We start from the raw sequence: 21,140 nt of genomic DNA on the forward strand, positions 1-21,140 counted from the left end.
CTCAATGACCAAAAAATCTATTAGTCCATACTGACAAAAAATTAAGTAAGAGAGGGAAATTCTTTACAGAAAAATGCCAACTAATAAATATTGAAAGGATGAGGAAGTTAGAAGATCACCCTTTTTGCATCAAGACGTTTGGTTCAGGCAAGAGCCATCATTAAATGCTAGATAATTGGACCGAGGGTTATTTGCGAGCAGTGTATTTACAGTCTCAAAGTATCACTCCACAGCTTACTCGTTAATCATGAAAGGAAAAATGGAGACTTTTGGCAGATACCACCTGAACCACACAATCAAACTTACCATCAACAAAGGGACAAAGTGACATCGTGTTGCCTCCTGCTATGACGCATGAAGATGCGACATCTGGGTAGTATATCATCCTGCCCCACAATGTGTAACCTAAAAGCAAGGACGAGGAAAACAGCCAAACCAAATCAAGAGACTTGCTGTGAAAAGCCAGCCTTGACTCTTCAAAATTGTCAAGGACGGAAAAGAAACAATAAAACAAAATAGAAAGCACTACTGGGGCAGTGGTCTAGATTAAGGGAGGCTGACGAGCTAAATGCACATTGTGGTTCCCCGATTGGATCCTGGGTTTTTTTAAATGAGCAATAAACATGATTGGGACAATTGGAGGAAGCTGAATATGGATAATATATTAGACAATAGCATTGAAGGGATGTTAAATTTCCAGCGTGTGGTCATTCTATTTTGGTAAAGTAGAAGAATGTCCTTGTTTTTAGGAGATGGATACTGAAATATTCAGGAGGGAGGTATCATCTGTAGCTAATTAGTGGTTCGGGGTGGGGGGGAAAGGAGGGGATACACACACCTACAGAGTGAGAGAGAGAGGGAGAAATTAAATGTGGCAAACTGTTGACGGCTGCTGAATCTAGGTATGTGGGTGTTCACTTTACTATTTATTCAACTGGTTTGCATGTTGGACATTTTCAAAATAAAAAATTACAGGGGAAAAAAATGTCTCCGTGAGGGACACAGAGACGGCCATCCAGATCCCTCTGCCAGTAAGCTGATGCCCCAGATGTTGGAAGTTGGGGTGAGCAGCAGACACCTTCAGCTGCCCTCCCCTCCAGGGGCTGCCTGGGTTGCACGGCTGCCCAACCCAAGGTCATGCCCTTGCAAGGGCAGGGGTATATGAAGGAGGCTTGGCCATTCCTGCTGTCCACAGAAATAATCAATAAACCAACCTATAAGAGGAATAGAAGAGTTTTATTTGAGGCAAACTGAGGATTAGAGCCCAGGAGACGCTGATTCAAGAAGCGATTAAAACTACAAAATGGGAGAGGCTTCTAAAGGCGAAACCCCCCAAAATGAGAAAAGTTGTTTGTCAAGAATCGAAATTGCAGTTGGCAAGAAGTAAGAGTGCTTGTTAAGCAAGGATTGGTTGGGGTCCAACATGGTTGCATAGTTACAAGAGGAGACCTTGAGCCTTTCAAGGTTACGGCTGGCAGCCAGCAGCTATTGTTCTGAGAACAGCTGGTGGTGTCCTTGAGGCTGGCACAGTTCAGAAAATTCAGGCTCTCAGTGATGTAGGAACATGCCTGAAACCACGTCCACAATGGCCACCCAGATCCATTTCAAATGCCTGAACCACAGTCACTCCCTTTTGAGTTTTTAAACGCATTCTCTTCTTTAATGGTTAAAGCAGATGTACACCGCACGTTTAATAGGCCACAAGCAGGCTGTTTTGGTGAGCCTGAAGTTCAGGTTGAACCACGTACAAGCCGGAATGACTCCCGCAGACCTTGACCTGTGAACATTTCTCTTATCACTGCCCAGGGGACAACTGTGAGGGTCTCTCTTATTAGGGGGCTTCCCCACGTGGTTGACCTAAGCTGCGGGCTCGCATCCCCACTCAACTTCTCTCTCCGCCCAGCTCTGCACACTGTGAGCCCCCCGCTAAACTCCACCTCCCGCTCCCTTCCTGGGGAAGGCCTGTGATGGCCTCCTAGCCGCGGGCTCTCCCTGACACCCCTGAATAAAACTGCTACCCACACACCCTGCTTTGAGCTTCTCCACACCACTTTCCACCATCTGACACCCTATATGCCTACCTGATTGTTTATTGATTACACACCACCACTACCGCGCGTGCGCCCCAAGAGCAGGGATTTTAGTCTGTTTCGTGGGTTGTTGTGGACCCGGCAATCTGTACACCACAGGCTCAGCGTGGGCTGCGCGCCTTTGAAGCCCCATTGGCAGAAGAGGAAACTGAGGCTGGGGAGCTAAGCCGCTTGCCTACGACCACCGGTGGGGACGAACCCCCTCCCCCAGCCCCCCGGCCCCCCGGCCTGGGCGGGGTTCCCCGGCCCTTAGGGAGGCTGTGCGCGGGGCGGGCCCTCAGCCGTCAGTCTCACGCCCCGCGGCTGCCGAGTGGAGCGCGCGGTGGCCCGGAGTCAGCTCAGGGGGTGGGGCGCAGCGCCGCGGCCAATCGCGGGGCGCGAGGGCGCCGGGCCTCACAGGGCCCGTCTCCGATTGGTCATCTGCCATTACGCCACATCCTGGGGCGACCGGCTTGGAGCGCACGGGTAGTAGCGGGTGCGGAGCCGTGCGCGGAGACTGCCGCTCAGGTAAGCGGGCCAGCTGCGCAAGTGTGAGACGCGCGCAGGGGCGCGGGGGGCGAGCAGATCCGGGGGCGTGCGCAGGTCAGGGGTGGGATGGGTGCGCGCAGGAGCGTGGAGGGGGGCTAGTGCTCTGGCGAGGAGGAGATGCGTGCTCAGCTGGGCAGAGGCCGGAGATCTAGGGGCGCAGGTTGGCCACCCGAAGACGGCCTTTCGGAGATGCTCCGTACCCCGGTGGTCGGGAGATCCCGGGGGAGCCGGGGCGGGGCGGAGCCAGGTGGGTGCTTCCTGGGCCGGGTGGGCCGGTTCCTTCCTCGGGTGCCCCGCGTGAGCGGATGCAGTTTTCTGTTGAGGGAATGCGGATAATTTGTCTTTGCTCACCGAGAAGGTGGGAGCAGGTAGCAGGAGACTCTGAATTGCTTTACTAGGAATAGATTAATGGGGTGGGGGGAGGGGGGGGTCGATGCACGGCGGGCAGGGCAGGGAGTGCTCACAAAAGACCAAACGCGCCCTCTTTTCTTTTCCAGCCTTCCCGACTAACTTAAATAATGATGTATTGCCTCTTTGCTGGACATTTTATAATTTTATGAAAAAGGTTTTTAAGGGTAGGAATTGCTCTGGTGAGATTCCCGACAAAAGGTAAAGAAAGGAGACAGGAAAGTTGGAAATGAGGAATCGTGTTTATCAAAAGTGGTGTGTGAGACCTCTCATTTACTGGGTGTTTCCTGAGTGTCCGGCACTGGGCTGGGTGCTTTGACCTTAATTCTCAGAACAACCTGTGTACTTGGCATCGCCCCCATCTTACAGATGAGGAGACTGAGGCTCCCGAGAGGTGAAGTGACAGGTAGAGTCGTGTACTTAGCGGCAGAGCCGGGGTTCAAACCCAGAGATACCGGCGACATGACTTTGGTTTTGGGGGAAAAGCCCTATCGGCAATGCCTGCATTTAGTTGGGGGGGTGGGGGTGGGGATGAGAAGCTGAGAAGCTTGGGGTTTGCAGAGGCCAGGTGGTGGTTGAGCAGCCCCAGGCACCCTGAAGGTCCCGAGGAAGGCGGCAGGATCAGGCCTGAGGAGGATGGAGTTACCCCACCTGCAGGACACGCGCCACTCAAAAACCAGGACGGTTTGCCAGGCAGAAACCCAGAAACAACCATGCACAATTAATTCTTGGAAAACTTCCCACAAAATCCTTTTATGTAACTGCTGCTAAAAATAAAAAGTGGCAGATTTATGCAGCAGATCTACCTATTTATGTAGCAGACCTACCTAGTAGAAAGCTGCTTTCTAAGATCAGAGAAAGTGAAGAAGCGAACTTAGAAAAGAATTTAGAGGTAAACAAATCTTGGGGGAAAAAAAGGAGGGAGAGTGGGTGTGTATCGTGTGACAAGTAGCTCGTGAGACAATCCGGAGAATATGCAGCAAAATTCAGTGACTCCAGGGGCTGGACTGAGGGGATTTGTTGTCTGACTTTCAAACTTATGTTGCAGTGATGGTGTTACAGTGAGCGTATATTTTGCAACTTTCAAAAAACAGAAACCCTGTATCTGCAGTCAAAGCTGCAGTTTACCCTTTAGAATTAGAGGTCAGTGTTTCTGGAATTTCCTTCCAGGGCTCACACGTATTTCTGGAGGCCTCAGAAGTGCCCTTGGAGCGGGTGGCCGTGCCCCAGCCAGGACCTCAACCCTCCCCAGGGAAGCCAGGCCAGAGCTGTCCAGTGCCAAGCACTGGAAAGAGCCAAGAGCAGCCTCTGCATTTGGCAGTTGAGGCTTGTGAATTGCACGTGCCAGTTGAGGGAGTGACCGCACCATTGGCAGAGGGCCGGGGGGATGCAAAAAAGCTTCAGGTAAACCCAAGAATGACCCCCGAAATCACTCCCCTATGCCTTGAGAGCAGATGACCTCCCTGACCCCGGAGAGAGCCACAGGTGTTCCCAGGATTGTGGATCTAAGGACTCCAAGAGCTGTTACAACAACTCATTTCATCGTTGTTAAATTATTTTATTATACAAGTGTCCGCTAGAAAAACTAGGAAAAGGGTGGAGAAAAAGCCCACGTGGATATCCCACACTACTGAGGGTTTTGGTGCACGGCTTTTTGAATAGCTTTTTAGTGATAGACCGTCTTGCAGCTTGCCCTTGTGCTGTAACATACCAGGGAACTTTTTTCCATGTTAAGCTCATTCTTTTTAACAGTTGCTGAGTATTCCACTGTACCGGTGTGTCAGTGTTTCTCGCACCTGTGGGTTTACACAGCCATCTGTATATGTCCCAGGATAAAGTCGTACAAGTAAATGCTGGGTCAACCTGAAGGTCTACCTGGCCTCTGAAACTGTTCTCCCACCAGGAGAGCAGCTGCCCAGCTCTCACTGGTTCTGAATTGTATCATTCCTTTAAGTCCAAGTTGGGGCATGTCTGTATTTTTCAGTGTCTACCACTCCTTGGACTAACAAATTTCCAAAACAGAACCCCTGCTGTTCCGATAGCATTCCAACTAAATGTTTCTGTATGTATGTTAGGATAGTACCCAGCACAGCACTCAGAAAGATTGGCTATTGTCATCACTACTCTGAATTTTACTCTACAGCCTCCCAAGTGTGTCACAGAGGGTGGCGTGCCCACAGACCCAGCTCCGTCCCTGTAGGTCTGTGCTAGCAACTTGCTCTGCTTTCCTCGCCTCAACCCCCTCATCTGTAAAATGGGCCTAATGGCGGCAACTCTCCAGGATTGGGGTGGGAATTCTATGAGCTAATGGGTGCTTGGAGTTGGTAGATGCTCAATAAATAGTCGCCACCTGTGATAGGTTGTATCATCCAATATCTCACGTTCTTTGAATACCATGCTGCTTCCCCATCAGGAGTCAGAGCCTGCTTCCCCTCCCCTTGAAAGCTGGTGGGCTTGTGACTCAGCATAGCCAGATGAATGTGCTGGGCTGCCGCGGGGCAGAAAAGGCAGCTTGGGCACCTCCTCCCACTGCCTTGAGTCCGCCATGCTGGGAGGAAGCCCGAGCTAGCCCACACCGAGTGAGCACGTGATGAACCGCTGCTCCGGGACACCCCAGGCCATAGCTACTTAGCCAGCCTCCCCAGGTGCCCAACCCATGGGAACAATGAAAGAGGACGAAAGACTGTTTGTTTGTTTTGTTTTGGCCGCACCCCTCAGCTTGTGGGATCTTAGTTCCCCGACTGGGGATTGAACCTGTGCCCTTAGCAGTGACAGCATGGAGTCCTAACCGCTGGACCGCCAGGGAAGTCCCGAAAGATTGTTGTTTTAAGCCACTACGTTGAGGAGTGATGACTTGTGCAGTGGGTAACAGAACCTTGCAGGTGCATCCCCCTTAGACCTCTGCCAGGCCAGACTTCACCCCGATGCCCTGCGTGAGCCCCGCTGAGCCTTCCTGAGGCCTGGGTGGTGCTGGTGGCGGTGTCGGCAGTAGCCGACTCTCTGGGGCGGACTCTCATGGGGCTTGGGTGGGGCCCTGAGCGCTTGGCCCCGTGACCTCATTTACCTGACAGCGTAAGTTACTTTGCGGATGAGGAAACCAAGCCTAGCGGAGAACTTGCAGCCTTGAGGGTGACATCTGGGCCTCCTGGGGGTTCGCCATGCCATCCCATCCCTGCCATGGTCCTGGGTCTCTGATGCGTCTCCAAATAGCAAACGCTCAAGATGCCGAAAGAACTGCCACGGGGCTTAAGCCTTCTGTTGTGTGGGCCCCGAGCTGTCGATGGTGATGTTCTCAGCTATAGAACATTGGAGGCACTCACCCGGACTGCTTTGCTGTGAGGAGCCCACAGACGTCTCCCCCGCCGGGGCCATGTAGCGGCCAGACTGGCCCTTGAGGTTCTTATTATGATTGCAGGACGCCTTCGGCAAAAACCATCATGGAACGTTGAGGAACGAGATTTATTGCTCACAGGTCCTGTGGGTACACGCAGCCAGATTGTGGGTAGAAAGAGGGTGTGGGGCTGGGCTCTGCCTTTATGAGGGCGTGAGGGCGGGGTGTCTAGGGTTTCACGGGGTCACTCTTTATTGGTGAATTTAACGCATAGGAACAGGAATTAGGGTGTGGGAAGGGAGCAGGGCGGTTACTCAAGCTGTCAGTCGCTAGGTTACCCCGGACTTCCTGGATGAGGGCCCCTCGTGGGTTGGGGGGCGCCTTGGTCCTTATCTGGTGGTTCTGTTGGTGGCTGTGTGTTTATTCAAGATGGATGGCTTTTGAAATGCGTGCTTACTGTCAGGTACTTACATTACATCATCCCAAACCCTCAGGAGAAACGTCCCTTTGTCTTTGGCCTGTGGAACTCAAAATCTGGTCCACGGAGCCGACCAGGGTGCCAGAAAGCCCCCAGGCATTTCCCTGGCTCCTTCCTGGGTGTGGACACGAAACCTCCTTTATCCAGCTTTAACAAGTGCAGAACCTCGTGTGTGTTTCTGTGTGTGGGGGGGGGCTTTGATACCCCAAGACACTCAGGAAGGTCACGGGTCCAGTAAGTCTGCTGAGAACCAGCCTCCGAGCCCAGATTACTGTCAGTGATGTCCTGTATTCTTGGGATCTCACTGGCTCCTAGAACAACGTGCGGTGGGATTGTGCAAGCTCTAGCGGGGCTTGATCCAGGTCGATGGCACAAATGGCTGGTAGAAACGGTTCAGAGGCACGTGCGCTGCCTGGTGTGAGTCTGCAAAGAAGCCAGCTTTGGCTCATTGCTGTTCACCAGCTCTGTGTCTGCCGTGTTAAGGCTCATCTGCAAGACAACTCCTCCATGAAGCCCTCCATCCAGCTCTGCCCGTTGTTAATCAGTGCTTACTCTTTGGCAGACAGTGTGGGTGCTAGGCAGAGAAGCTGCGTGATAAGATTGCCTTATCCTGGGGGATCCCCACTCATGGGGCCTCTTGTGCTTTTGAACCCCTGGGCGCTGAGCTTGTGCCTTTCACTTGGTTCCAACGGTGGGCCTCAAGAAAATATCATTTGGGTCCTTATCTCCCTGTGTCTCCCTGTCTCTTCGTGTCCCCTGCAGGACTTTGTTCAGCGGGTTGAAAAGGATCAAGCAGGCCTTGTGGAGCGTGGGAATCTAGCGACTTGAAAGGGGGCAGTTCACGAAGGAAAACCTGCGTTCTGCCGTGAAACCGCTTGGTAAGAGGTTGGAGGTAAGTCCGTCTCAGCACCGCTGCTCCTGGGCAAAGGCAGTGACTTTTCAGCTTTGGAAAAGTAAAGGCAGCTGGTCCATCAGCTCTCGGTATCAATTCTTGTCTGATTCTTAGCAAAAAAATAAATTACATCCAGAATACCACCCTGTGCCCTATTTTCAGCCATCTGCTGCCAAGGATGTTACTTACACCTTTATTAAAAATTCAGTGCTTATGACAGAGAGGTGAATGAACGCTATTATAAGCTCAGAATAATTATTTGGGCTTGTTTTAATCCCTAGAAGATACGCTGCTTCCTTTTGGCTTTCCACATTTAGTTCTCAGCCTATACATTTCTGGCCCTTTTGCAATTTTCCAGAATGTTAGATCAGAGTAGCTACTATGTACCAGGCTTGGTATTCTGTGTTTTGGGGCTGTAAAGATGGGTGGTCCCCGCCCATAAAGAACTCTTCAACCTGCTTTGTACATCATAGATGCTCCATAAACTAACCTGTGTAAATTAAATTAAGTGATGTGGCTGTAGTTTTCATTATTGAAAAATTGTAAATGAATATACAGTTGTATTAAAGTAATTCATGTTCGCATTTAGAATAAAATCAGCGTTAAGAGGCTTATATATAAAATGAACAGTTCCGTAACTCATAGTCTCACTTCCCAGAAGCAAATACTTTTCATTCTCTTAGCTACTTCTGTGTTGTTTTTACCTGCTTCTATCTAAACGATTTCCTTTCAGCACTGCCAACTTTACACGTTTCCTTCTATACATCTAGTAGTCAGTCAATAATCAGAGTTTACATGGTTCTGGCAAAGTTATTATTACTTACTGTTAAGCCAAGTAATGTACTATCATTATGGTTTGGGTTTTTTTCCCCCTTTGTATGGCTTTTTAATCTTTCTGGAGTTAATGGTTGCCTCACTTTTTCCATATACTCAGGTTTCTATGTATCTATCACTAATTTTTTTTCTGCATGTTGTAACTGAGCCAGCATACATATCAGTGATTTTTCTACACACTCTAACACAACAAAATGTGTCATTTCCATTCCTCCCTCACCCCTGTAGCCGTCCATCTTGTGCCAGTGTGGACTGGTTACTGTCTGGTCCACTGCACAGCTGTTATCTTGGGACTTCCTCTTGTCCTTTCACTGGGCATTTCTTTAGCAGCTTTCTTGGATCCTGTGTCTTCTCTGAATAATAGTTAACCTGGGAATAGAATTGTAGGTTGAAAAAAGTTTCCTTCAGTATTTTAAGTTTTCCACCCTTGTTTTCTAGAATCCAGCTTGCTGCTAGCATGATTCTTAATCCTGGATTTTTTCTGAAAGCTTTTAAGATCATCTTTTTTTTAATGCCTGATATTTTGAACCTTGACAATTGTGAACTTGTTCTAGACGTGGGGATGTCACTGCTTCCCCCATATTATGACTACTGGTTGGCTTGTATGTTGGTACAAGATGAGTGGCTATGGATGGGAGAGAGGAATGAAAATGATAAATTGTGTTGGAGTATGTAGAAAAATTATTAATATGTATGATAGCTCTGTTAGAGCATTCAGAAAAGAAAATTAGTGATAGATGCATAGAAACCTCAGCAAATGGAAAAAGTGAGGCAACCATTAACTCCAGGAAAAATAAAAAGTCATATACTGAGGAGGGGACATTTTATATGAGACCTGAATGAGGAGACCTGTAAAGCGTGTTCTAAGCTGAGAAGTAGCAGGTGTCATGAACAAGATAGACCACATTTAAGGATCGGTAGGGAAATCTAGAAAAATGGTACAGATGAACCGGTTTGCAAAGCAGAAATAGAGACACCGATGTAGAGAACAAACGTACGGACACCAAGGGGGGAAAGTGGCAGGGGAGGTGGGGGTAGTGGTGGTGGTGTGATGAACTGGGAGATTGGGATTGACATGTATACACTAATATGTATAAAGTAGATAACTAATAAGAACCTGCTTATAAAATATAAATAAATAAAATTTTTTAAAAAAAGGATCAGTAGAGACCTCCTTGGGCCTGGAGCAGAGGGCATGAAGGGAGAGTGGGGAGGAGGGGAGGCAGGAGCACATTGTGGGAGGGTTCTGAGCCACAGGCGTCCGGGTTCACGTAGTAAGAAGGATGTTCTGCTGTCGTTGGAAAATGAATTGAGACAAGCAAGAGCAGAAGTAGGGCCATGTGGGAGGTTATTGTGGGTTCCAGGAGTGAGTCTAAGATGCACTGATCTCTTCCCTGCCTGGAATCTCCCATCCAGGACAAGATAAAGAGTAGGTGAATGAAGGAGACCAGCCCTGTGGGGCCTGTGAACAGTGGCAGGGAGGTGCAGTGTCCGTTTGTCACGGGACGATCTGAACGGGGTGTCTCCTTCCCTCAGGGCCCAATGGCTGCAAAACCGCAGTCCAACGATCCCCAAACCAAGAGTCCTGGCAACATCACCTTCGGCAAGGCTGCGACCCAGGGGCAGTGGGGCCGTGCCTGGTAAGGCTCTCACCCATCTTCCCAGCTAGAAAGTAAAGTGGGATCTCAGTGAGAGGTTGCCAGCCTTTGGGATTTCGTGAACCTATTTAAAAAATTCTTTTTATCAGCAAGACTGTCATTAGTAGCAGTTTCCCCTTTTAGAGAGTGAGGAATTACAAGAAGAAGAAACTAAAAACTGATTCCAAGGACAGCTGGTGCCCTCGTACCGCCCTCACTGTGTAGCACATGGGGGTCATGGTTGTCGAGCCGTAGGGTGCTGGGGACTTGGTGAATGTCCCCCGTGGCCCGGAACGGGAAGCCTCTGGCCAGCTGGGTTGTGAAAGGCCTTCTGCCTTTTGTGTCCTGGGCCCTGGGCTCTCTGGGGGTGCCCACGGGTCTGTCGGCCTTCAGACTGCTTGCAGTGGAGCCTGCAGGTGGGGTGCCCTCCCCAGGCAGTGGGGGCCTTTGCACTGCCTTCTCTCGGGAAGTGCTGGCGGGTTTGCACGTGGAGCAGAGCATCCCGTGCGTCAGGTCAGAGGGTCAGGAGGGCCCCACGTGACCTCCTGCCGTCCGTCTGCCCCACAGGGAGGTGGACTGGTTTTCCTTGGCCAGCGTCATCTTCCTGCTGCTGTTTGCACCCTTCATCGTGTACTATTTCATCATGGCCTGCGACCAGTACAGCTGCTCCCTGACGGCCCCCTTGGCGGACATCGCCACCGGGCGGGCTCGACTCTCGGACATCTGGGCCAAGACGCCACCTGTGACAACGAAAGCGGCCCAGATCTACGTGGCATGGGTCACGTTCCAGGTCAGCCCTCCCGGCCGCCGGCCGCCATGGGCGGGGCTCTGCCTGTGCAAGAGCATCCCCTCCCGCCGGGATAGTCCTGGCCCCTTGTCAGGGATGGGGTCCTGGCTCACACCGGCATCCTCGTGCCCGGGACCCAGCAGGGGATCACCTGCAGCCTGACGGACTTAGCTTTGTCTTCGGATCAAGGGCGCCTGGTGGCATTTCAGTGTCCGACTCGCTTTCCGTTGAGCCTCCTCGAGGTTCAGGGGTGTGCCCAGCCCTGCAGGGACCTGCTGAGCAGGAAGCAAGACCCCGTGGGAACGTGTGAGGGCGTGGCCCACCAGGGAAGCCCCGTGCACAATGGGAAGCTTATCCTAGGGTTGCCTGTGGGAAGGAGCACCCAGCCCCAGAGGGCCGCTCTCGGTCTCAGCAAAGCCAAGGCTGTGTCCCCAGCAGGTGGTTGCACAGACCTGTCCAAGGACAGCCTTGGCTCTGCTGTGACCCCACTGGCCTCCCAACCAGAAGGAGTTCATCAGAAGGCTGTCTGCACCATGAACTTGGTGAACAGGCGGTGTTTATTATCTGAACCCAGGAGGTTTCTAGGGAAACGGTGCTGTGAGATGCCCCCCCTCCCCGCCCTGGGGTTTCCTGTCCTGAAGGAAGGCTTTGACCACTACTAGCTGTTTCTCCCCACATTCCCAGCTTTTGGGCTTCAGATTCCCTCTCATTTCAGGTCTCTTGGTCCCTTTGGGTAAAAAGTGATTCAGAGCAGCGAGAGTCACAGTAGCCTAAAGGCAGAAACAACCCACATGTCCATCGACAGATATGGATACACACGACGTGATCCATCCACGTGGTGGAATGGTGTTCTGCCATAAAAAGGAATGAAGGTCTGACACAGGCTACAGCGTGGATGGACCTTCAGAACATGACGCTCAGTGAAAGAAATTAGCTACAAAGGGACAAATCCTGTCTGATTCTGTTTATATGAAAAGTCCAGGATAGGCAAATCCATAGAGACAGAAAGTGGGTTAGTGGTTGTCAGGGGCTGGTGGGCAGGGGCCGAAGGGAGTGACTGCTTGTGGGTGTGGGGTTCCCTTTTAGGGGGGTGAAACTGTTCTATAATTAGACATTGGGGAGGGTGGCACGAGCTTGGGAGTGCACTGAACACTTTCGGTGAACACTTTCAAAGGGGGAGTCGTACGGAATGCGAACTAGTGGGTTCTCCCGAGGGGAGTGGCCGAGTCCCGTGGGGAGACGGCTTGGGTGCTCTGAGTACTGATGGATTTCCTGTTCAGGGCCCCCTTCAAAGCCCGCAGTCAGCCTGCAACCAGAGCTCCCGGAGCTATAAATTCTTCTGGAAGAAATAACTGGCTCTGTGTAGGCTTTCTCCCATTCCTTCGGTGCCTTCCCATTTATCATCTCGGTTAATAAAGCAAGGCTGTGTCGGAGCACAGCAAGGCCCTCCAGCTCACAGGGAATTTAGCTGAAAATCTCTGTGTCTCAGGTGCTTCTGTACATGCTGCTTCCTGACTTCTGCCACAAGTTTCTGCCGGGCTACGTGGGGGGCGTTCAGGAGGGCGCCATGACTCCCGCAGGTAAGCTGGGCTCCGCCCCTGCTCCCCGCCACCTGTGCCAGCTCCGCCCTGTCCCTTCATCTCACGGGGCCTCCCCCCACCCCTGCCCCTGTGCAGCTTCCATCCCAAAGGCTGCCCCCGACAAAGTAAAAACTTTGCTTGGGAATTTCTACACCCCGGGACCGCCCCAGATTCGAGGTGGGAAGTCACCTTCTCAATCAGGGAACGGAATACCCCCTGCCCCACACTGGCTGTGTAGCTGGGCTCACGGAGCGTCTCCCCGGCGGCAAGCCCCCCAGGGGCACCTGGTGGGGCGGGGCTTTTGTTAAGGGGCCCTTGGGGCTGCCCGGCCCATTCATTCCCCACAGTCACTGAGACCCCACCCCAGCACACAGAGAGCACCCGGTCCCTCAGGGAGGCTGCTGGGGCCCCCGCCAGGTACCCTAGGGGACCCTCGTCCGCTTCTGCTGTGGCTCAGCCCCAGCCTCCGGCACGCTGCAGGCTGGTGACTCAGCCTCTGGCTGGTTCCGGACATTCTGCACCCTCTCACCCTTCCAGGAGCTCAGCCAGCAGGAGTGGTTAGTCCCCGGCTCACAGCGTGAGGTGTGCTGCTGGCGTTTGGACCCTAGGGGCCCGAATTGCAGCAGCAGCTGACTGGCTGGCAAGCCTGGGGTCTGGGGACCCCGGCAGCTGAGGCCCAGAAAGGCGGTAGGGCCGGAGCCAGGAGCTGCTACAGCTGGGGAAACGCCTCCACTCTTCCCTCTTCCCTCTGCAGGAATCGTCAACAAGTATGAGATCAACGGCCTGCAAGCCTGGCTCATCACGCATCTCCTCTGGTTTGTTAATTGCTACCTCCTCGCCTGCTTCTCTCCCACCGTCATCTTTGACAACTGGATCCCGCTGCTCTGGTGTGCCAACATTCTGGGCTACGCCGTCTCCACCTTCGCCATGGTCAAGGGCTACTTCTTCCCCACCGACGCCCGAGACTGGTACGTCCTCAGCGGCCGGTCGAGCCCAAGATGGAGAGTAGCTGCCTTGTTCTGTTACCTTGGGCTGGGGGGTTGCAGAGCCCTGAGGATGGAGAATCCCTGAAGGAGGAGCTTAAGGGAACTTGATGGGCTCTGGGGAGCGTCCTTTCCAAGTGTCTGGGTGGCTTCTCCCGCCTTAGGGAGGATGCACTTGAAGACGGCCGAGTCCATCTTTGGTGGCCGAGCTATGTTGTGTAGGGCTGCCAGGGAGCAGGAGGGTGGAAAAGGCAGCTTCTGGTCGGGGGCGAAGGCAGTCCATCACCTCTTTTTCTGGAACGTCAGTGTGGCCTGAAACAGTCTTAGTGAGGAGTCCTGTTTTCTCAGTGGCTTTAATGTAACAACTTCCCAGGGAGAGCCCTACTGATTGGTGTCCATTCTCATGGAGCCTTGGGTTGGATAGTTATCAACCATGCATCCATCTCTCCTTCATCTGTCCGTATATCCAGTTCTTTGTGCATTCATCCACCCACCCATCCACCCATCTGTCCATCCATCCACCCATCCAACTCATCCATCCATCCACCTACCCATCTACCTACCTGTGCACCCATCCACCCATCCATCCATTCATCTATCCATCTCCCCATCCAAGCACCCACTCATCTATTCATCCCCCATCCCTTCCTCCACCCCTCCCTCCCTCCCTCTCTCCCTTCCTGTCTCCCTGTATCCATCCATTCACCCATTCATCCATTCATCCAGCCCATTCATCCATCCATCCATTTATCCATCCATCCACTTATCCCCCCATCCCTCCCTCCCCACCTCCTTCCATCCGTCCATTCATCAGGAGATGTTTGTTGGGTTCCTCCTGTAGACAGGTGTAGGCAGTGGGGCTTTAGGTGCAAACAAGATTCTTATTCTCGGGGTGCTTACATTTTAGTTTGGGGGTCCAAATGGAAATAAAGTGTGTTTCCTTTAACTGTTACACCTAAACTCTTAGGAAATGTGTTTGGTTGGTGGTACTTTGAGCTTGTGTGATTTTTTATCAAATAATGAGGCTGGTCTTCTATGACTCATGGAAATCATTTTCTCTGCTTTATAATCACATCCCCTATTGTAGACTTTGTATATTTGGCTTCTTTCTACTTCTCCTAACTGAGGGAAATGGACACGAGAATCTGTTTCTCTGACTAGCACAGACATCCCTGTGTATGTACAGCAAGTTATACTTAATGAAGGTCTCCACATGGGTTATGGTGGCTGATTCTCTGATTCTCTGATCACTCCTGGAGAGGGCTATGGGTCAGGTAACCAGGGTAACGAAACATTAAACTTGCCCAGCAAGGGATGGGTGTGGGCCCTGTAGCCAGGCACCCAGCTCTAAGCAGCGTGCTTTTTTTCGCATCTGCCTTGGCATCATTTATGACTCCACTTGCCCACGGGGGACCCGAATGCCCTGTGAGTCCTTCAGAATAAAATCTCTGTCCGGTCGAGCCAGTTGGGCAGCTCACCTGTGCTGTACCTCCAGGGGGCCTGGAGTGGGGAGGGGGGGCCCTGGGCGCTGCTGGCCCAAGGGAGCCTTAAGCACAGGTACAATCTCCCCACCTTCCCTGGAACAGACGAGCAGCTCAAGGGCCAGAGGTGAACGTGGCGTGAAGTGCCGAGTCTGCGGGGAGAGAGGGAGGCCGACGCGACCTCTGCTTGCTGCCTCCCTGCGGTTCACGGCAGGTCTCCCCTCGGCTCATCCCTCTTGGGCCTGCGGTACCCAGGCTGGGCTGAGCACCTGCGTCCGTGCCAGCCAAGTAGGCCACTTGTGAGATGCGCTCGTTAACGACACGCATCTGTTCTTTGTATTTTAAAGCAAATTCACAGGCAATTTCTTTTACAACTACATGATGGGCGTTGAGTTTAACCCCCGAATTGGGAAGTGGTTTGACTTCAAGCTCTTCTTCAATGGACGCCCCGGGATCGTCGCCTGGACCCTCATCAACCTGTCCTTTGCAGCCAAGCAGCAGGAGCTCTACGGCCACGTGACCAACTCCATGGTCTTGGTCAACGTCCTGCAGGTAGCCTCTCTGTGGCCCAGGGGGGTGGGAGCTCTGACACCCGGTGGGCGCTGGGGAAGCCTGAAAGCCAGATAGTTTTCAAAAGACCATAATCTGCCGCCTTTACAAGGGGGTCGACCCCCTTCCCACGTGTCTCTGAGGAGCCGGCTAGTGAACGGGAGGCGAAGGAGTCGTGTCCTCACCTTCCGGGTGCTGCACTGGCCCTGGGGACTCGTGTGGCCCACGTGAACATCTGTTCGCGGTTCGGGTGTGTCAGTGGTCCTGGCCACACGGCTCTGATGTCTCTTGGAAGGACCCTGTCCTGAGCCCGTCCACCCTGAGCCATCTCTCTGCTCCCAGCTCCACCGCCCTGGGAATCAGCGTCTGGTGTGTTGCCGGGCACCCCTCTCTGGGCAACGTGTCATCTCAGACTGCAGACTTTGAGGACAAGGACTCCCGCCCCACCATGTCCCAAGCATGGCGGGAAGTACAGGAGCAGCCCCGTGGTGCACGTCACCAGAGGAGCTCAAGGACACCCAGTGACCCCCCCCCCACTGCAGTGTGGTGTCCCGAGGGCCCCCATCAGTGTCTGTGGTCCGTACACGGCCACTCCTGTGTTGCAGGCCATCTATGTGCTGGACTTCTTCTGGAACGAAACCTGGTACCTGAAAACCATTGACATCTGCCACGACCACTTTGGGTGGTACCTGGGCTGGGGGGACTGCGTCTGGCTGCCGTACCTCTACACGTTGCAGGTGAGGAGCAGGGGCAGGGAGGCCCCCGTGACGCATGCCCAGCGCAGCAGCACGCTGAGCCGTAAGGTCCCCGGGCACCCCCAGCGCTGCCCTCGGAGCAGACACAGCCGAGCACGTGCCGAGCCTTGTCCTCACCCAAGTGTCTGTTTTTTTGGGGTGGGGGTTGGCGCCAGAACCTGGAGAAGGGAGGCTGCTCCCCTGTTTTAGGAAGAAGAGAAGGCTTAGTGCATGAGTCAGCACAGGCCACTGTAACAAATACCACGGACCAGGCGGCTTAAACAACAGGGTTCATTGTCTCCCCGTCTGGAGGCTGGAATCCCAGATCCAGGTGTGGGCAGGGCTGGTCTTCCTGAGTCCTCTCTCCTCGGCGTGTAGACGTCCGTCTTCTCCCTGTGTCCTCACAGGGTCGTCCATCTGTGTGTGTCTGTGTCCTGACCTCCTCTTCTTATAAGGACACCAGTCCTATGGGATTAGGGCCACCCCAGTAACCTCATTTTACCTTCATCACCTCTTGAAAGAAAGACATGCAACTCCAAATACAGTCACTTTCTGGGGTGCTGGGGATCAGGACTCCAACATGTGAATCTGGGGGACACAACTCAGCCCATAAGAGTGAGAGAAGAAGATGATACGGAGTAAACTTTGGGTCAGAAGAAATGATTTGGGGGATCTGGGTGGATGGAGGTGGGTATTTGTATCATGTGTGTTCAAATCTTAATGCTGAAAGGATGAGAGGCCTTCTTTCCTACCGTCATTTGCATTTAAGCTTTGAGTATCTACACGCAAGAGTGGAGGAGATGCAGGGGGCCCTGCGCTCTCGGAGCTCACAGCTGGGGAGGGAAAGTCCCTGACACAGGCAGTCCAGTGCGGGGAGGGGGAGCTTGACAGGAGGTGGGGTGCTGACCCCTGAGAGAGGGCCAAGGAGGAGCCCCCAGCCAGCAGGTGGGGGTCAGCAAGAGCATCTGGGAGCAACCACAGCCAGGCTGAGAGCAGAATGATGAGTCAGGGTAAGAACATTCCAGAAAGGCAGAGCGGGGAGTATATCGGGGGGGGGGCAGAGGGGGACATTTAAGGCACGAGACAGTTCAGCATGGCTGGGACACAGGACATGGGGGTGGCAGGAAGCCTTGCCCAATTGGAGCCTGGAGGATCCGAGGCCAGCACCGGGTGGGAGGCCTACAAAAGGGGAGCGTTCCAGGCGAGAAGAGGACGCTGGGGGCTGGGGGGCACAGGCTCCGGGAAGAGTTCCCACGAGTAATGAATCAGCCCGGGTCCCCAGGAGAGCCTCAGCACGCGCTGCAGAGTCGAGGGTAGAAACCTCGACTGCGGAGCCCGAGGGACCGGGGTTTGCACCTCTGTAGGGCTGCCAGCCGGGAGATGGGGCCTTGAGCTCGTCCCTGGGCATCTCTGAAAAAGGGCGGACGTCACTTCTGTTAGGGCCGGGCATCTTCGTTCCTGCACCCGCCGTGTTCTGAGGCTGTCGGTGAATAGGGGAGAGGCCTCATCGTCAAGCCCCCCGCACCCCTCCCAGCGCACAGAGAACAGCCCTGCTTTCCTCTGCATGGCAGGCGGGCTCCTGGGTAGGGTGACTGCTTGGAAGGCCTGGCCAGATGCCCACCCGCTCGTTTTGTAAGCAAGTGTGACGAGGTGTGGCAGTGGGGGAAAGAGCAGGTTCTAGGGCACTTGAGTGGTTAGCGGTGGCCTGCCTTAAACAGGTTGTGCAGGAGTGGAGAGGACCGGTGCTGACAGACCTCGTAGGCTGGCCAGGACGTGCACGGGCAGGTGGTGGGTGGTTACAGCCCATCCTGCAGGCGATGATAAGGGGCCCCCGTTACCTGGCTGACTTCCCTGTGCAGCATCCTGAAGCAGGAGCGCTGGGAAAGCAGGAAGATCACAGCAGAGTGAGCAGGGTTGAGGGGAGAGAGCCCTGGGCCGGGGGCCAGGAGTTCTGGACTCCGGTCCCCATGCTGGATCCTCTGGACTCATTCCTCTGCTTGGCTGGTTGCAGGCTCACTGGTTCCCTGATTCTGTGAACACATTTTCCAGGCATGCAAAACAATAGCAATAGATCACACACACACACGTATGTGTGTTTATTTGATTACGTGACTGTGGTCCATTCGAGTCCAAAATCTTCAGGGCAGCCAGTGGGCTGGAGGTTCAGGGAAGAGTTGGTATTGCAGCTGGGTCTGAATGCCGTCCGCTGGTGGAATTCACTCTTATTCCAGGGGTTAATTTATTCTTAGGGCCTTCCACCTATTAGATGAGGCCCACCTACATTGTGGAGGGTGGTCTGCTTCATTCAGTCTAATTGGAAACGTTAATCCCATCTAAAAAATACCTTCGTAACAACTAACGTTTGACCAAGTGTCTGGGTCCTATGGCCTAGCCAATGTGACACATAAAATTAACCATCACAATATTATATTCAAATAATACTTTTAATATTGTTATATAATATGTATACTATATATGATATATGTGTGTATGTACGTATGTACGTGTAGATAGATAGGAGGTAGCTAGGTGGGTAAGTAGGTGGATATGCACATTTGCATATTTACTTGTCTGATCCCACAGCAACCCTCCGAGGCAGGTGCTTCTATTTACAGGAGAGGAAACCGAGGCAGGGCACGGGGGCAGCCGGTCAGGCGCACAGCAGGGGTTTGAACCCAGGCCGTGCTCCCGAGCCCGCGGCCCCACTCAGCCCGCTGACCTCTCCCGCTCGCCCTGCAGGGTCTGTACCTGGTGTACCACCCCGTGCAGCTGCCCACCCGCTACTCCCTGGGCGTCCTGCTGCTGGGCCTGCTGGGCTACTACATCTTCCGGATGGCCAACCATCAGAAGGACCTCTTCCGCCGCACGGACGGGCGCTGCCTGATCTGGGGCAGGAAGCCCAAGGTCATCGAGTGTTCCTTCACGTCGGCCGATAAGCAGAAGCACCACAGCAAGCTGCTGGTGTCCGGCTTCTGGGGCGTGGCCCGCCACTTCAACTACACCGGCGACCTGATGGGCAGCCTGGCGTACTGCCTGGCCTGCGGCGGCGGCCACCTCCTGCCCTACTTCTACATCATCTACATGGCCGTCCTGCTGACCCACCGCTGCCTGCGGGACGAGCACCGCTGCGCTAGCAAGTACGGCCGGGACTGGGAGCGCTACACAGCTGCCGTGCCTTACCGCCTGCTGCCCGGAATCTTCTAAAGGGCAGGCCCGGGGGGAGCCCCCAGCAGGGCAGTGAGGACGCCGGAGTCAGGGCCGCCGGGCCAGCAGCATCTCGGCTCCACACCCCAGGAGCCTCCGCGTCCCCACCTGTAAAAGGCAAACAGCCCGGCACGTGTCCTGAGCGCAATTCCGGGGGCTTACGCCGACGGCCTTCTCGCCAGCAGAGGTGACCGGCTTTCTCTGTGCCGTGTCCCCAGGGTGGGAGGATGACCTGGTCTGCTCGCAGATGACGCTGTTTCTTCTCTGGGGTCTGAGCCGCCCCGCTGCCCAGACAGCAGGAGTCCGACACTGAACGGGATGTCTTCCAGCCCCCGTGGTCAGTCCTGCCCTCACTCTTGCTAAATAAAGTAGAAGTGGACACGTAAGCCGTGCCAGTTACCAGCTGACTGCCTTTCAGCTCCCGGTGCACCCTGCATCACCTGCTCTGCGGTAGTGAGCTGTGCCCTTCAGACCTTTCCCCTCTGCACGTGCACCTCGTTACATTTGTCTGTAGAGGGCGCTGAGGGCCGCTGCATGAGTACGGGCATCTTCTGGTTCTGGTTCTTTTACAGACTTGGCCCAGGCAACCCAGAGAACTCGGCCACACCATCCGGGGGCCTCACCCAAGCCTTCCCCAAGGAGACCTGAACCCCAGCCTTGGGGAGGGGACACCCTTCACGTGTTTTCTTACCTTGGGCACGCTCTTTGACCCGCAGGTATTCTGTTTTGTTTTGGGGTTTTTTTCAATTTACTTATTTATCTTTGGCTGTGTTGGGTCTTCATTGCTGTGTGAGGGCTTTCTCTAGTTGTGGTGAGCCAGGCTACTCTTTGTTGCGGTGCGTGGGCTTCTCATTGTGGTGGCTTCTTTTGCTGTGGAGCACGGGTTCTAGGCGCACGGGCTTCAGTGTGGCTTCAGTAGTTGTGGCACGCGGGCTTCAGTAGTGGTGCCTCGCAGGCTCTAGAGTGCAGGCTCAGTAATTGTGGCGCCCGGGGTTAGTTGCTCCGTGACATGTGGGATCTTCCCGGACCAGGGCTCAAACCCGTGTCCTCTGCATTGGCAGGTGGATTCTTAATGACTCCACACCAGGGAAGTCCCCGCAGGTATTCTTGACAGCTCTCTTTAGATGTTACTGCCCTAGTCGAGTTAATAATTCTTTATTCAGGTGTATCTGGGATGTATTGCAGGTCTGGTTCCAGACCACCCCAATAAAGCGATTATCACGATAAAGCGAATCACACGAGTTTTTTGGCTTCCCAGTGCATATAAAAGTTTGGTTTATACGATTCTGTACTCTTCTAAGTATGAAATAGCATTGTCTTAAAAGACAGTGTATACACCTTGATTAAAAAAGCCTTTATTGCTAAAAAATGCCAAAACGATGACCATGGTAACATCACAGGTCCCTGATCACAGATCACCGTTAACAAATAGAATGAAAAGTTTGGAGTACTGCCAGAAATGCCAAGATGTGACACAGAGACACCAAGTGAGCAAATGCTATTGGAAAAGTGGCACCGGTAGGCTTGCTGGACGCAGGGTCACCAGAAACCTTCAGTTTGTAAAAAGCGTGATTATCTGTGAAGCACAATAAAGTAGATGTGCCTGTTTTAAACTTGCCCTGTT

The 21,140-nt window shown here is 53.4% G+C and overlaps 1 protein-coding gene across 2 annotated transcripts; it reads left to right on the forward strand.

Annotated features, from left to right (window-relative positions):
- The first annotated feature begins 2,481 nt into the window (after positions 1–2,481).
- DHCR7 (7-dehydrocholesterol reductase) lies at positions 2,482–21,133 on the forward strand. 2 transcript variants are annotated; one of them, XM_007171135.2, is made up of 9 exons: positions 2,482–2,597; positions 7,598–7,727; positions 10,098–10,201; positions 10,766–10,988; positions 12,475–12,565; positions 13,320–13,533; positions 15,377–15,581; positions 16,184–16,315; positions 19,052–21,133. In XM_007171135.2, the coding sequence occupies exons 3-9, from the start codon at positions 10,104–10,106 to the stop codon at positions 19,514–19,516; spliced, it is 1,428 nt and encodes a 475-aa protein (XP_007171197.2). In that variant the 5' UTR covers positions 2,482–2,597; positions 7,598–7,727; positions 10,098–10,103; the 3' UTR covers positions 19,517–21,133. The 2 variants fall into 2 exon arrangements, with proteins under 2 accessions (XP_007171197.2, XP_007171198.2); XM_007171136.2 differs by lacking the exon at positions 2,482–2,597 and adding an exon at positions 2,721–2,865.
- Positions 21,134–21,140: the final 7 nt, after the last annotated feature.

Source organism: Balaenoptera acutorostrata, chromosome 9, assembly GCF_949987535.1.
Source record: "Balaenoptera acutorostrata chromosome 9, mBalAcu1.1, whole genome shotgun sequence".
Lineage (NCBI taxonomy): Eukaryota > Metazoa > Chordata > Mammalia > Artiodactyla > Balaenopteridae > Balaenoptera > Balaenoptera acutorostrata.

What these genes read in the sequence shown, in the direction of transcription:
- DHCR7 (XM_007171135.2), top strand. Translation starts at nt 10,104, where the DNA reads ATGGCTGCAAAACCGCAGTCCAACGATCCCCAAACCAAGAGTCCTGGC. An exon ending in TCTTGGTCAACGTCCTGCAG is followed by an intron (nt 15,582 to 16,183) that starts GTAGCCTCTCTG and finishes CCTGTGTTGCAG; the next exon opens with GCCATCTATGTGCTGGACTT. An exon ending in CGTACCTCTACACGTTGCAG is followed by an intron (nt 16,316 to 19,051) that starts GTGAGGAGCAGG and finishes CTCGCCCTGCAG; the next exon opens with GGTCTGTACCTGGTGTACCA.